Here is a 13608-nt window from a genome sequence, read left to right on the forward strand (position 1 = left end):
GATGTTTAAGCAGAAATAAGTAAACCTGTGAAGCTAAAATAAATGTGAACGAAGGAGATTTATTTCCTTTCTCCTCTTACTTTTTATTATCCTAAAATTACAAAAAGATGACATTCAAGATGATGTATTTAAATGATGTATTTAAAACTGGCTGCAGATTTTTGAGCTTTCATACAAACTGAACAGACACCTTTTGTTTGATCGTTACATTCAGACACGTGATCGTACTGAGACGTACCATTAAACGGAGCACGGGGGGAGAGTCCATTGTTTAAACTGTATTCACAAGCCCTAACTGTCCTTCCAGCTCTTCGGTCTTGCTGATGATAAGAGTAGTTTAATTAACTAGTAATAAAGACAGAAGAACTTGCCGAGCCCTCTATTTGCACTAGAAAGAAGAAAAAGAACCGCGAAGAGCGGAGAAACCTCAGTAAAACCCGCTGTGAGTTGAGACGAAATATCGCGATACTTCGTAGTGTGCGGTTGTCTCTCACGCAGGCTCATAAATAACTGATCTAAAAGGTTTTGGAGAAAGGGTAAGAGCGTCTGTGTCTACAGATTAATCCTCATTATACACGTTATATATCAACAGCTTCATGTACAGTTTGCACGTTAAATATCAGATAATTGAAGGGTTTTACCTATTCTAGTGTTAGCATGTAGCAGGCGACGTGTGTTAGCAATGTTAGCTACCTTAGCTACACAGCTTGTCTGAGTCATTGTCGGTCTGCTTTTACTCACTTTTGGACGCCTAGTTTTAATTATCTATGCTTTTAGTTAAAACATGTCAGGCTAAACAGAGTAGTGTTTATGGATGATATTAGCGCATTTAGCTTAGTTTAGCTGTTAGCCCCTCCCCCGTAGGCGTGTTTGCTGCAGCTTTCCTTCTCCTCTCACTGTACCTGCACAGATGTTACTCCTGGTCTGTGTCAGGCTGTGATTCACTCAGAGGCTCGTTGTAATCTCGCCTCTTGTCGATGTTTTCGTGGACTCAGAGTTTCTCTTCCTCAGTGAGGCGGTCTCCATCACTCTGTTTGCATCAGGTCATGTTCCTCCTGCTGGGCTGAGGTGAATCTTTCTCTCTCTCCTCCTTTAACCGCCTCCTATGTTCCCTTTGCAGTAAAGATCAGAGTCGTGCTCCTCCGTCTGTTGCTCAGGGCCGCCACTGGCTCCTGTTTTCTTAGGAGAGGCTTTGTTTGAAGCTTTTTCTACCTCATTGTGTCTCAGCAGAAATAAGACTTGCCACCACAGAAGAAAAGGAGCTCCTGCTCTCTTTGACCACATTAAGTTCCTGTCATCTTTGAAGACCTTTCCAGCGCCTGTTTCCTTCTTTATCTTGGCTCTCTGTGCTGAATCCAGAGAGCGGGACAGACTTTTTGATATCATGTCTCAGAAGACGCAGGCTGACGGCGCTCAGAAACACTTCGCTGTGGGTCGGGGGCTCCTGGCCGCTGCAGAAACCTTGAACTTCAACATGAACGAGCAGCGTCCCAACAGACCAATGGGTGTGGGTGTGGGCATGGGCATGGGCATGGAGGGCCAGGACGGCAGCGGGCAGATGCCCCGACGTGGCAGCGGCGGTGGCGGCAGCACCAGCAATCTTGGCAGCACCATGAAGCTGTTTGCCAGTTTGGGGCTGTCGCCCTCTGACCTGGACGCTCTGGCTGAAATCCCTGAGGAGGAGATCAGTGTGGAGACGCTGCCACACATCCTCAGACAGCTGAAGAGTCGCAAGGGGGAAGCAGGAGAGCGGCGGGCGGCCATGTCCTCTGATGCTGCGTATCGAGGAGGAAGCTGGGAAGAGGGACACGTGGGGAGGATGGGTGGTTCTTCTCTGGGACAAGGTTCAGCCAAGTCCTCCACAGACTTTGGGTACAGCTCCCTGCAGGACGTCTCCTCCGGCCGGGGCTACGGCTTAAATTACAGCGGTGGAGGTGGGAGCAGAGAGAGGCCATACTCTGAGCTTTCCCACCGCAGTGGGCTCGGCATGGGCCCGTCTGAGCCAGTCTTTATGCAGAGGAGGATGGGCTCCCCGTCAAACGGAAAAGTCCAAGACTTCTTGGGAGTCATGCCCCCCATGTTCCCCCACGTGTGCTCTCTTTGTGACTTTGACGTTCATTCCACCATGGTGAGTACGTCCAACCTGCTTCCTCTTTTCTTCTCGGACTAACTGTAATTGTTTGAGCTCCAGTCTTCCTTCAGTCAGTGACAGGCGCTGATTCAGGTCCGGTTTACTTCATATAATTTCCTTGTTGTATCTCCTCACAGCATGTTCCCTGTCTCCATTTTCTCAGCTGAAGCTCTCCAGCATTGACCAGTTAGATTTGGATCTTTCCAGCGGTCATCCAATTAAACCAAAAATCTCTTTTTATAATTAGTATCTGTTCACATGAGCTGGTAAAGCTGTTCATGTTACACATTCAGTCTGATATACTTGATCTTTTCACTTCATTAGCTTTAACAAAGTCCTGGGAGGATCTTGATTTGCTCCTTGTGTCTCCAACATGAAACATTTAAAGCTCCTCACACATTCATGGACTTATCGAATTGGCAGCTTTTAAACCTGTGAGACTTTTGGCAGCTGGGGTCTTGTGTTTGTTTTTCTTTAGTTTGTGGTGTCAGGGTTTCTTCTGGGGCATTAAGTATGAACTTTTAAAAAAGGAATTAAAATGGTCTTAAAATGTTCTATTTCCCAAGCCTTTGCTAAAGATTTGAGAAATATACACATGGTATTTTATAACCTTCTTAAAATCAGTGACTGTTACTGTTTTGTCTAGCCAGTTTAAAATCCAAAAAGATCCACATTACCCTTTTCTTTTCTTGGAAAAAAGGCATCAAATGCTGTTTTTCATTTCTTTTTTTAAGTCATTTCTAAAAGATCTTAAAAAGCACTCCTTTAATTTTTAAAACGGTACAGGAACCATTTTATCATACCCTTTAAGTAACAGGTGATAATATATATATTTTTTACTTAGTTTAAAAAACAAAACAAAAACAATTCCCTGGGTTCTTTTCTGAATGAACCACTTAAGGTTAATAACTGTTTGAACTGGACCTTTAATATAGAGGTTCCATGTTAGGAAATGAAAGTGTTTGAGCGTCACTCATTCTCTAGATGTGTTTGTAGGAGTGGAATCAACACATTAATGGACTCCGCCATGCTGAAAACAGACGGCAGCTTCTTGACATGTGAGTCGCTCTTAATACACAACAGTGAGCCAAAACATTGAAACCATCTGCAGTCAGTCAAGATGTGTCACCTACTTGGTTTATGCTGGATTGAACTCGGAGGTCTTTCCCTCTTTAATAGATGTTTAATATTGTGTGAATGTTTTTTTGTTTGTTTGTTTTTTCTTTTAGGTATCCTGAGTGGGATCCCGGTATGGGCTCAGGCAGAGGGTAAGAGACACTGATACTGTTAGCAAAACAGTAATTATAGTGTAGAAAATAATTCATCTGCTGCTCTCTGTAATCATGACTGAATTGTGGACTCCATTTCTAAGCTAAGTGATAGCAATGATAGCACTAGCATTTCTAAGTTAGCTTGTGCTGTCATTGAAGCACTCAGAAGTGAAATCATGACATGGACTAGCAGAGTCGGCCCACATGCTGCTACAGGCAACTGAGGGGGACATTACACTTCAGTCTGTTCACACACTGGAAGTAAAAATACTTTAATACTTCAAATTAAAGTAAAATCTGTGATAGACTGCAGTTGAGAATCAGACATCATATCATAAAAAATCAAATTCTGGGGTTCACAGACTCTTTGCAGCTTCTATAGCTTGTTTGTGCTAATTGAGTAATTTTTATATTGTATTACATCATATTATATTTTGTTCTAATAATCCAGATGTTTGATAACTGACTCACACCCTAGTTCATTTATTTCCAGTGGAGGTCTGTCAGAGACCCCCAACCTGTCTGCAGGGCTGCTGGGTCCCGCCCCCATGTCTTCAGGACCAATGGGAGGGATGTCCTCGAGCTGGGGTAAGATACATGCAGATGCCTTTTTCTTCTTCTAATTATTACTGTTATCATTATTGCTGGAGGTTTTAGTCCACTCCAGGACATAAATCGTCTTAACTTGTCCTTATGTATTTTTTAAAATTCTAAAGGGCCGATCGTGATATTTTAAATCCATCATTTTTTTTAAAATAATGAACATTTATTTGTTCATTTAATGTACTGACTTCACTTGCATCCTTAGCTTAGTCTTTTTACTCAATTTAATTTAGTTACTTTAGCTTATTATAATATACTCATTTAATTACTATACTTATGTAATTAAAGGAATTAAGTAAATTATCTTTAATTTTGTTTCAATACTTAGTTGTCTGTCTTATTTACTTTACTTATCTTACTGTACATACTGTACTTACTTTACTTACTTACCTAGTTCTTATTTTCCCTCATTTACTAGCGGTACTTGTTTTACATATCTTACTTTACCTTCTTTACTTACGCACATTCTTTTCTTACTACACCTAGTTTTGTTACCTACTTTACTTATCTGAATGAATCAGCCAGAGCTTTCTTATTTTTCTCATGGACTTGACTTAGGTTTGAACAATTTGAGAACAAGGTGATGCAGGATTTTGAAATTCATACCATAGGTGCATCTACTAGGAGGCTGAGAGGTGGCAGAGGCTGCCGCCAGTATTTTCTTTAATGTAGTTTTACTCTTACCGTCCTTTACTTACTGACTTATTTAACTCTCTGTACTTTGTTAACTTTACTTTCTTTGCTTACTTTTTTCAATGTACTCAGTGTACTCCTTTGTTTATTTAGTTTACTTGTCTTACTTAATGACTTCATTATTTAACTTTACTTTTACTATTTCTGTTTATTTACTGACTGTACATACTTACTCTATTTAAGTAAGATAAGTAGCAAAACTAAACATGTTTTACTTTTGCTTTTCTTCCTGTAATTTGTTTTCTTCCTTGTCAGACTTTACTCACTTTATTAGCTGTACTTACTTTACCATATTTTCTTTACTCTTCTCACTTCATTTACTGTTTATTGTACTCACTGTATTTAGTGTACTTTACTTACTGTGATCACTTTAGTGAGTAAAATAAATAAACTATAGTTGCTCTACTTGGCTTACTTTACTCAGCTTTCTTACTTTACTTGTTATACTTACCTTATTAATTTGGTTAGTGTACTTACTATACTTTTGTTACTGTACTTACTTATCTTACTTTATTTACTTGCTGACTTACATTACTTATTAAATAATTGCTCTGAAAATGTTCGGGCACAAAAACCATCACAGATAAAAAAGAGAAGTCAGGTGCTCAAAATAATCTTTAGACTCAAACATTAGAACAGGCTTTTCCCAGCAGCACGCCATGTAATAAATACTCACAATGAAAATGGCAGGCATTACAGCTTCTATCTAAAAATGTATAGATTCAGGCGTCGTGTGCTCCAGGTATACTTCACGCAAATCGAGTTGCCCGAGATTCACAGCATTTACAGAAAATGCGCTATTTTGTGATATAAAGTGTTATCAGGATGGGAAATGTTTTTGCGATATTTTGGTCATATCGCACAACCCTAATTTAATGTAATCAGAGCCTTTAAAAAGTTTATTTCTGTATAAAATAAAAACCCTGCATGGTCATTTTGGTCACTTAAAAGATCCTAAATTGGTGGCCTAAACATTGTGTTTTTCTGTGTCAGGTGGAGGTGGAGGTCCTGGACAGCTGGGTCTGAATAAGGTCAGTCTGAACGCTTGTGTCACCTGCTGTGTCTCTGACCCTGTGGATTTCAGAGGGTTTCAGTAAACATATTTCCTCCCTCTGTGCCAAACACATTGTTTAAAAGTTCACGTCATCCAGAATATCTTTGAAAAGCTTTGTGGTGCTTCAGTGACGGTGCAGCAGTGTTAAATGTCGTGTCCTCAGCTGAGGAGCAGGGTGGTGGTGGTGAAATACGACAGGAAGCCTCTCAGCAACAAGACCCTGTTCGCCTTCGCTGAGCGCTTCGGCTGCCTGAGGGAGCACCTCATCCTCAAGAACAAGGTAGGACAGCTCACCTCGCTGTTTCCACTTCATTCATTTCAAATCTGAGGAAGGGAAAAAATACCTTTTAATAATTTTTAAAAATCATAGGGAACAAAAAAACAAACAGATTTTGGCTTTAGATTGGGACACTCACATGAATTTGATGTGGAAACCAGCTGTACTCATGAAATTAAAGTAAAAATAATAACACAAATTAAAAGTGCAAAATTCTGAGCACCCCTATGAACTCTGAGGGCTGTAACTGGAAATATTCATTGTGTGAAGGTAAGATTTTGCTGGGCTTTGCGAGGTTAGCTGATTCTGTCGGGATTGGGTCGGAGGTAGCGATTGATTTTAAATGTGACGACTCATGTAATTGAATATAAATCAGAAAGGGAAGACTAATGAGTCATAGGAAGGTCAGTCAGTCGAAGATGTGTCAGATGTCTGGACTTTTTCTTTTTTCTTCTTCTTTTTAAGAAAATACAAATAATTTTTTTGATGTGTTGTTTGAAGTATTTGTGTTTTGCTCTGACTCAGAAGAACAATTTTCAAAATGTTTTTTAAAAAGGAGAGAAAAAGAAATATCACGTTAGCGCATCTTAAATAAAATGCTGTAATATAATAATAATAATAATAATAATAATATATGCTTCAATAAAACAAAGTGAGCTTAATAAAAAATCAAACTAAAATTCAGTATAAGTTAATAACATACTGACTGCAGCAAGTTAAAATCTACATAAATGGCAAAAAATGATGTCTGGATCAAATATAATCAAAGTTTAAAAAAAGAACAAAATGTTAACTACAAATTTTATTTAAATTAAGCTGAATATGTCACATAACTCATAAAGTTAAACGGGTCAAATAAGGGTTGATTTTTCAGAAGGATTTTTAAACAAGCGCACCAAATAAACCAAAAAAGAGAAGGGTGACTTGAACTTAAGGAAAAACTTCCCCAGAAAGTCTGTATAGAGGAAAAACTTTGACCATCGCTCAGTCCAAGCCCTCACACTTTACAGAAACGAGCCAAGCTTCAGTATCGTCGTCCTAAAGATCACAAACCACAGGATCTGACCTGTTTCCTGTTTCACAGTAAGACCTGAAGTCTAATATCTGTGTCCATCAGGCTTTTCTGGAGATGAGCACTCATGAAGAAGCTCTGGATGTGGTGAACTACTACAAACAGCACCCGGCATCTCTGTACGGCAAATCCATCTCCTTCTACCTGTCCCAGACCCTCATGTTCATCGAGGTAATGTTGCCCTCGCCGGTTAAATAAAACTCACTGCTTTCTGACACACTCAGACCCTCACAGGTTTCCGTTTTTGACCCTCAGAAAGACGAGCGATCGATGGACCGACCGATGGATCGACTGATGGACAGACCTGTGAGGGAGGTCAAAGGTCAAGCCAGCAAGGTAGTTTTTTTCTCCAACCTGCCCCGCGAGGATGAGAAGAAGAAGGAGCTGCTGACCATTGCTGAGCGCTTTGGTGTTGTGGAGAAACACCTCTTCTTAACAGACCAGGTACTGGTGCCATCGCTGACTTTAAGCTTTAGCAAAAAGGAAAGTTTGAAGCCTTAAAAGTCGAGCAGGGATCTGTCTGGATCCAAACTTCTCATCCCTCGACCACCACCCCAAAATTTTTCAGACACCAGTGTTGCTTAAACCTGGCATGTCAGCCATGTGGTCTGGTAGTTCTAACTAACATTCAGTTATTCATTAATGTTTTTTTAATGCTGCTTTTCGTGATTGTGGATAGTGTGGAAAGTGTGTTTTTTTTTTTTTTTTTTTTTTTTTTATTGGTCACAAAATTGGCCTGTACGCCCTCCATGAGCTAAAATGAGTCTGACTTTCCATGTGTGCAGGCATTTATCCAGCTGGGAACTGCAGAGGATGCAGAGATGCTGGTGAAGTATTACACTGTGAACCCCCTCACCATCCGAGGAAGACGGATCCGCCTCAATGTCTGCACCAAGTACAAAACCCTCAAGTGAGTACCTCAGACGCGTGATGGCCGTGACATTGTCTGTGACCTGGTGCAGGACTCTTTCCTCTTCTGTGCAGTAGGAAACACTAACAGAATTTTGTAACTTGGATTAAGTTAACAAAAAGCAAGTAAAGAAAATAAAGTAAATTTGACCAAAAAAAAGTAACTATAGAAAGTAAATAAGTAATAAAGCTAACTTGAGTAAGAAAAGTTAAGTCAGTAATGCATTAATGCTTCTGTGCTTCACGCAGTGTGAACGCAAGGAAGGGCGGAGGAGACGCTTCGAACAGGAAGAGTGGCAAAGCCAACTCCACCTCCTCCGGCACTGGAACCAGGACCTCCTCCAAAACCACCTTATCCAAATCATCCACCTCCAGGTCCAAAGAAGACAAGAAGAGGGAGGAGAAGGAGGAGGAGAAGAAGGAGGAGGAAGAGAAAGAGGAGAAGAAAGTGAAGGCAGAGCCAGAGGAGGAGGAGGAAGAGGAGGAGGAGAAGGAAGTCTCAGGTGTGATGGAAGGAGGGGAGGATGGGGAGGGGGAGGAGCAGGCAGCAACTGATGGAGAGGGGGAGGAGTCAGAGGGAGCAGAGTCTGTGAATTTGACGGTAGAGGAGTCTGAGGATGCTCGACAGGAGGAGGAGGAGGAGAAGAAAGAGGAGGAGAAGGTGAGAAAACAAAAAAGATGAAGAAAAATATATTAAAGCCAAAAGTGATTCCTGGAATTAAACCGAACTGCACACAGGTTACTGATGATGTCACTGATGACACACCTGGAGACACGAGTGAGGTCAAGCAGGAGGCGGAGTCAGAGCCACAAACGGAAGCGGCAGAAACAGAAACTTCGGCCGAGGAGCACGAGAGCAAAGAGGAGGCGAACATGGAGGCGGCAGAGAGCTCAGAGGCGCCGGAGGCAGCGGAGGGAGATCTACCCGAAGAAGAGGTGATGCACCTGCTCTGTCCTTCAGTCTGTAATCCAGGAGTGGCACAGGTGTGTTAATGATGTCTCTTCCAGCAGGACTTCCCAGAGAACATGGAGGACTTTGTGACGCTGGACGAGCTGGAGGAAGACAACGACGAAGCCCATGGAGAGTCGGACAATATCGGTACCTGATCAGATCAATATTTAGAGATCAAAGTTAACACTTGTACCTGTAATGTGCTGCAGCACCAGCTTTTCCTTAAAAAGTCATTTTCCTTCATGGATGTGAGGACGATGTCTTCAATCAACAAAAAGGTGTTTGAAATTAACGCACATCTTCCTCTCTGTTTGTGTCTCCTCTTCTCTGCAGACAACACGAGGCGAGGGGTACGTACCCGAGCGCCGTCGCTCTGATACCTTTAATATTTGACTTCATGTTTCTGTGGATCACTGCATCTCAGCTGCATGACACTCCCTCTAAATCTGATCCTCTGAGGTCACACTGTCACTCTAACTCTATTTAGTGCTTCGTCAGACGCGTTTACTTTGATAAATACTCTGAGTTTATAATAATCAATATGTTTATAATGGTGTTTGCTCAAACCTCCACACAGAGGAAAATTTTGCATTAATAATGGTTTTTGATCCATAATATCCTTGCTTTTGTATGTAATTGCGCTAGCTTCAGACATTTTGAGATTTCCAACATAACTTTTGTTCAGAAACCTGTTTTCATTCACTCTGTTTCACTGGAATTCCTCAATTCTTGCTCCTCCCATCAGGGTATGAGGGTGGTGAACATCGTCGGCTTCAGGCGAGGGTACCAGTACCTCAACGAGCTGCTGAAACTCGCCCAGCCTTTCGGGAAGGTGGTCAAACACCTGGTGCTGGACCTGAGACCCGAGGTACTCCAGAACTCACTCACAGTATTTAAAATATTTAAAATTAGAGATTAATTTTGAAAATCAGTAAAACTGAGAGCTCCTTTCAGTCACTTGTGAAGCATCTTTTAAGGTTAAGGCGTACGCGTTACAGACATTTGTTCTGTGCCGTTTAAACACCTCTTTGTTTGTCTCCTCTCCCTTGTAAGGCGTTCCTTCAGTTCGCCACAGAAGAAGAAGCACGGGCGATGGCCAACTTCTACAACGGGAACATCACGGCGTCGGTGTGCGGGCGGCCGGTGAGGATCAGTCACTCCATGAGCTACCCCACCATCCAGGTGAGCATTCGGCTGGTTTTATTTCATTACACCACGCGACTTTGTTTGACTTTGTCAGACATGTTTGAAACCTCTATTCATGTGTCTGAGTCTGCTCTGTCACAGAACTGAGCCACGAACAAATGAAATGCACCACGTGAAACATCGGCCATCTAAAATCCAAAAAACTGGTGAAGATAAAGGCAGCCCCCAGTTTTAATCTCCAGCGTATATTTCTGAGCTTCTCGTAGGGCTGTGCGATATGGCCAAAATCTCATATCCCCACAGAAGACAAAGGCTGTTAATGGTCCCACAATCTCCTTTTAACCCCAGATTGTGGAATGCCTTACCTCCATCTTTGCACTGTCTTGATTTTGTTGATTGTTTAAAGAAGCAGCGGAAGACTCATTTGCTCAGAGTCTCTTTTAACCAGTTTTAAACTACAAAAGCAGGCTGATGATCTGACTGTAACATGTTAGACTTTTAGTATGGAGTGAGAAAGTAAAAGTTAAATTCTCCACATATCAAAAAAATAGCTTCAATGCTTCCTCAATAAATCTACGGTCACTCTGGATTAAGAGATTTATATAAATACTCTTAATCCAGATTATGAGCTAGATTAACTGATTCAGAGTGTATTTAAGGTTCTATAAAGCTCAGTTTGCATCAGTAACGTCTGTTTTACGGCAGCCTTTAGGATTATAATGAATTAATTTTGAGACCTTTTGAATTTCCCCCACTCCTTTCTTTGATTTGATCACGTTTTCTTTTCTGCTTGCTGTTCAGTCCGGTTCCAGCAAGGTGGTGTACATCGGTCAGCTCCCCAACAGCAAATACACAGACGAGGAAATCCTGAAGTTCGCCGAGCCATTTGGCAAGGTCAAAAAGTACTTCCTGAACAGGATCCGGAGAGAGGTACAGAACCAGGGCAACCGCACGCCTGAACTGAATCCGTTTAATTACTGCTGCTTTAAAACTGTCCAACATTTTTCCTCAGTGTTTCCTCGAGATGTACAATGCCGAGGATGCCGAGAAGATGGCTGCCGATTATAAAGCGAAGTCGCCAAAGTTAAACGGGAAGCGCCTGACCATCTACGTGAGCAGGAAGTACAAGCAACTGAAACACGGGTGAGCGTCATCGTCGTCTTCTGTGGCCCCTGGGTGCATGAGTCACCACTAACGGCTGTTCGACTGGCGACCAAATAAAAACTACAACCAATCTAGAAACACTCTTTTACCACAAGCAGCAGGAACTGTCGCTGGAACATGTTTCTGCCATTAACTGCTGGAAAATCCTGTATTTCCAGAATGATCTCCAGGCTGACATCTGAGTGCATGATGTCATCACTGTGCAGGAAACAAAAAAAATTATCACAAAACTTAAAAAACAATTCAGTCATGAAAACTTCGACTTGTTTAAACTTTAAATACTGTTTTTATGTTGAAGTGTCCCGAGAGCCTGCCCTCTAATGTCGGCCAGGGATTTTCACTCTTTGGTTTGCTAATTTTGAGAAAAACATTCGATGGTGAAAAGTCAAACAACTCTTTCTGATGTTTTATAAGCTTTGTTGAGGTTCTATGAAAGCCTTGGGACCAGCTGACTGTCGGGTCAGACGACTATTCTGTAGTGTTGATGAAACATCACATTTTAAAGCTTTGACCAAGGGTCACACCTTGTTAGTCCAAAGGTTCTGTTCAGTTTTATCTGCAGTCCTGTTTTTGAGGCTGTGGTGAAGAGCATACTGAGGTGCATGCTGGGAGTTTGTGTTTGTGTCACATTAAACGCTCTGTCTCATCTCACTGTGTTCACTCAGCCATCGAACGCCGAACACCGTGAAGAGAGCGAGTGACGACTCGCCACAAAAGTTCTCGAAAGATGCCGAGGAACCACCGGCCAAGAAACCTAAAGAGGAGGCCCAACCAGAGGTGGAGGAGGAGAAAAAGGAGGATGTGGAGAATCAGAAGGAGGAGAAGCAGCAGGAGGAGGAAATGGAGACCCCTGATGTGAGCGAAGAGACAGCGGTGGAAGAAAAGTCGGCCGCGGAGAAAGTTCCTGAAGTTTCTGCTGAGAGGAGCAGCGAGGACGTGAGTCGTTTCTGAAGATCTTTAATGACCGATAACGGCGTGATTATTGATTACTTAAAATACAGTTGGATTAAACAAATTCTCTCCTCTCAGGAGAAACAGGAGGAGCTGGTGGAGCAGATGGAGACATCGACCAATCAGAGCGGGGAGACCGAGGCTCCTCCTCCTGCTGAGAACAAACCCAGCGTGGCGTCTATGCCGCTTCCACCGTACGACCCCAACACGCCCATTGGTGAGGACACTTTCTGATCACCAGGCAGTTGGCTGGTTTATGTTTAAAAAAAAAAAAAAAAAAGGCGTCATCATCAATACGATTGTTTTCCTGCAGGTGTCGAACATGTGAAAGCAGGTTTTTACTGCCGCATCTGTTTCCTGTTTTACTCCAACGAAGACACAGCGAAGAAGACGCACTGCAGCAGCCAGGCGCACTACGACAAGCTCCAGGTGAGAACCCGCCCCACTCATAGCTCCACCCACACATGACCTTTGAGCCTGAATCAGCTCCACACATCTGACACACGGCTCCACCAAACAAACTATAGTTTGTTTTGTTTTTCAGAAATACCTGGAGAAGGAGCAAAGCAAAGCGGAGAAGAAGGTGAAGACGACAACGCCGTGAGAACATCTGAAACTGAGGAAGAAGTGTGGATGGACTTTTTAAAAAAATCTTTGTTTCTATAGCAACGTTTGAAGCACACATCGGAGCGACTTTCTGCTGCCGCTCTGTGGCATTGAACCCTGAAGGACTCGCTGTTTGTAGCCACGCCTCCTTTTTTTTTTTTTGCTTCATTTCTGCAGGTATTGATTAGCTCTTTTATTGGTTCTTCTTCTGTCTAAACGGTCAGGAAAAGGAATACTGTGTTTAAGATCCCAATTTTAAAACTAAACAAAAAATTGATACCGTACAGGTGTTTACACAGCTGTCAATCACTTTCTTTATTCATCTAAAAACATCGGATCAACAGAATCATCAGGCGACCAACTCCCCCTCTGCTCAGATCTTTCCCATGATTAAGCTACAGCGTCCTGAAGATGGACTCTCCTTACACGTCACCCGAGTTCACGCAGGTCACATAAAAATGTGATTTTACTCCAGATTACCTCCGTGATCTTAAAATAATCTGGTTATTTTCAAAATAAAAGACCCAGTGTTTTGTGCTGTCACCATTGGTCTCGTGCCATTTAGTCACGGCTCGATTTTCATCTCTTTACCGCAGTCTCACCGCTACATCAGTGTTACGTTTGTAAACAATGAAGCGACAGATCGTGTGTGTGATCGTGAACTAGTCTTTGATCTATGACGGCGTCACGACTTCCTGGGTTGACATGTTGAACTGTAAGTCTCACTTTTTTTGGAGTTTTCTGTTGATGTTTTAGAAAAATAAAATAATAAAACCACT

At 42.1% G+C, this 13608-nt stretch overlaps 1 protein-coding gene across 5 annotated transcripts; it reads left to right on the forward strand.

The window, feature by feature from the left end:
- The first annotated feature begins 272 nt into the window (after positions 1-272).
- Positions 273-13607, forward strand: LOC146581715 (uncharacterized). 5 transcript variants are annotated; one of them, XM_085286086.1, is made up of 22 exons: positions 273-536; positions 1228-2128; positions 3128-3189; positions 3361-3399; positions 3896-3990; positions 5692-5729; positions 5916-6032; positions 7147-7272; positions 7357-7545; positions 7887-8011; positions 8260-8671; positions 8749-8946; positions 9019-9109; positions 9296-9312; positions 9708-9830; positions 10016-10144; positions 10910-11038; positions 11121-11251; positions 11938-12208; positions 12302-12440; positions 12537-12652; positions 12768-13607. In XM_085286086.1, exons 2-22 carry the CDS (start codon positions 1385-1387, stop codon positions 12825-12827), a joined length of 3351 nt encoding a protein of 1116 aa, XP_085142212.1. In that variant the 5' UTR covers positions 273-536; positions 1228-1384; the 3' UTR covers positions 12828-13607. The 5 variants fall into 5 exon arrangements, with proteins under 5 accessions (XP_085142212.1, XP_085142210.1, XP_085142221.1 ...); XM_085286084.1 differs by having other exon boundaries at positions 1231-2128; XM_085286103.1 differs by lacking the exon at positions 273-536 and adding an exon at positions 941-1068 and having other exon boundaries at positions 1231-2128.
- Position 13608: the final 1 nt, after the last annotated feature.

Source organism: Mchenga conophoros, linkage group LG2 (genome assembly GCF_057382185.1).
Source record: "Mchenga conophoros isolate Kocher_MC1m ecotype Shallow Benthic linkage group LG2, M_conophoros_male_GT1.1, whole genome shotgun sequence".
Taxonomy (NCBI): domain Eukaryota; kingdom Metazoa; phylum Chordata; class Actinopteri; order Cichliformes; family Cichlidae; genus Mchenga; species Mchenga conophoros.